Source organism: Echinops telfairi, unplaced genomic scaffold (assembly GCF_000313985.2).
Source record: "Echinops telfairi isolate 266 unplaced genomic scaffold, ASM31398v2 ScPeMD7_2010;HRSCAF=2546, whole genome shotgun sequence".
In the NCBI taxonomy this organism is placed as follows: Eukaryota; Metazoa; Chordata; class Mammalia; order Afrosoricida; family Tenrecidae; genus Echinops; species Echinops telfairi.
In genome coordinates this window covers 24,864,619-24,866,405 of record NW_022105908.1, presented here as the reverse complement: position 1 = coordinate 24,866,405, position 1,787 = coordinate 24,864,619, and the positions used below count along the sequence as shown (strand labels likewise).

The following is a 1,787-nucleotide window of genomic DNA, read 5'->3' as shown; positions in this document are numbered from 1 at the left end:
AATAACAAGGCCTCCCAAGATAAAAATCACCATTTCATTAATCTGAATGTCAGAGCAGGCCAACTTCAGCAGAGCAGACATGTCGCAGAAAAAGTGGGGGATCACATTGTCTGCACAGAAAGACAGTCGAGCCATAAGCAAGGTATGTAACAAAGAAATGAATGTGGTCAACCCCCAGGACAGTGCCATCAGGGAGAGACAGAGCTGGGGGCTCATGATGGTGGTGTAGTGCAGGGGGAAGCAGATGGCCACGTAGCGGTCATAGGCCATGGCCACAAGAAGGAAGCTCTCCAGGTCTGCAAACAGCAGGAAGAAGTACATCTGAGTCAGGCATCCCCCATAGGGGATGGATGGGACTTGGCTCTGCATGTTCTGCAGCAGTTTGGGAATGGTCACAGAGGAGAAGCAGAGGTCAGAGAAGGACAAGTTGCTGAGAAACAAATACATGGGTGTGTGGAGGTGGGAGTCCAGGCGAATGAGGATGATGATGATGAGGTTTCCCAGGACAGTGGTGAGATACATGACCAGGAACAGGGCATAGAACAGGTTCTGCTGCTCCGGTTCAATGGGCAGGCCCAAAAGGAAGAACTCAGAGACGATGGTTCGGTTTCTCCTTTCCATATTGCTTTTGTTTTACCTTTTGAAAATCAATAATAATTTGTCTGAAAGTCTGAGTATACAATACACAATATACACATTGCAGAACGTTCAGAAAGGTACTTTTCATTAAATTCCCATGGATCTTAGGTCTTCTCTCAACTGTAACCATATAAAGCAAAGCATCGCCCAAAGTTGTGAGCCAAATGTAACCGTGTTCCAGAATACTATAAGAATGCTCCTTAACGGCACCATGATCACATGGGATCAGATTGCATGGTCTGAAACCAGATAGGAAATAGTGTGGGAAACACTTCTGTTTGCTTTTTGTTTAACGCTGCAAACAGTATCGCTTCGATCAGAGAAAGTCAATCACTGTTCTTTACCATTGCCTTCACAGAGGGATGATGATGGTGATAATAATGGGGGTGATTATAGTGAGAAGAGCAGGACAGTGTTTGCCAGTGCTTACTCTATGCCAAACATTGAACTGAAACTTTAATATGCATGAATTCATTTACTCTTCACAGCAATCCTATGTGGTAAGTACCATTATCTACATTTTATAGAAAAAGTATTTAAAGCAAACACTCCTTAGTAACTTATCAAAGACCCTACATCTATTAGCCACGAATAGCTCTGCAGGAGGAAGACTGGGCTTTCTACTCCTGTAAACAGTTACAGTTTTGGAAACCCACGATGACTTACTATGAGCCAGCATTGATTCGGTGGCAGAGAGACATCTGTTAAGCAACAGAGCTGGGAATTCAATGAAAGCATTGTAACTTCACATGTTGATATTTAGCCAGGGCTGGTTCCAGGACTGATACATATTGAAGGTTGGAATATATTATCAGAGCAACATCTAATAAACAGTGTGGAGATGAATCAGTTCTGAAGGTAAACCATTCTGGGGAAGGGAGTGGGAAATGTTTTTTTTCTTTCTTTCACATATCTAATAATTAAAAAGGAATCACTACAGTCAGCTTCAGATTAGTCAGAAATGCAACCACTCCTTGATCATAGATAGAAAGAACAGCAGGTTGATCAAAATATCTACCTTTGGTGGAGGTGCATAGGATGAATGTCTCTGAAACACTAACACCATGAAAAACACTGCAATTGCAGAGGTCTAAATACAGGCATGTACATATATTTATATTTGATGATGGGGAAATAGATCTATGTAC

General features: G+C 42.2%; 1 protein-coding gene across 1 annotated transcript in view; it reads right to left on the bottom strand.

Moving 5' to 3' along the window:
* Positions 1-621, bottom strand: part of LOC101664199 (olfactory receptor 1E5-like) — a 4,424-nt gene extending 3,803 nt beyond the window's left edge. The window contains exon 1 of the mRNA XM_030886529.1: positions 7-621. Coding sequence (XP_030742389.1) covers positions 7-621 — 615 coding nt within the window. The remainder of the gene's footprint in view (positions 1-6) is intronic.
* Between the last annotated feature and the right edge of the window lie 1,166 nt (positions 622-1,787).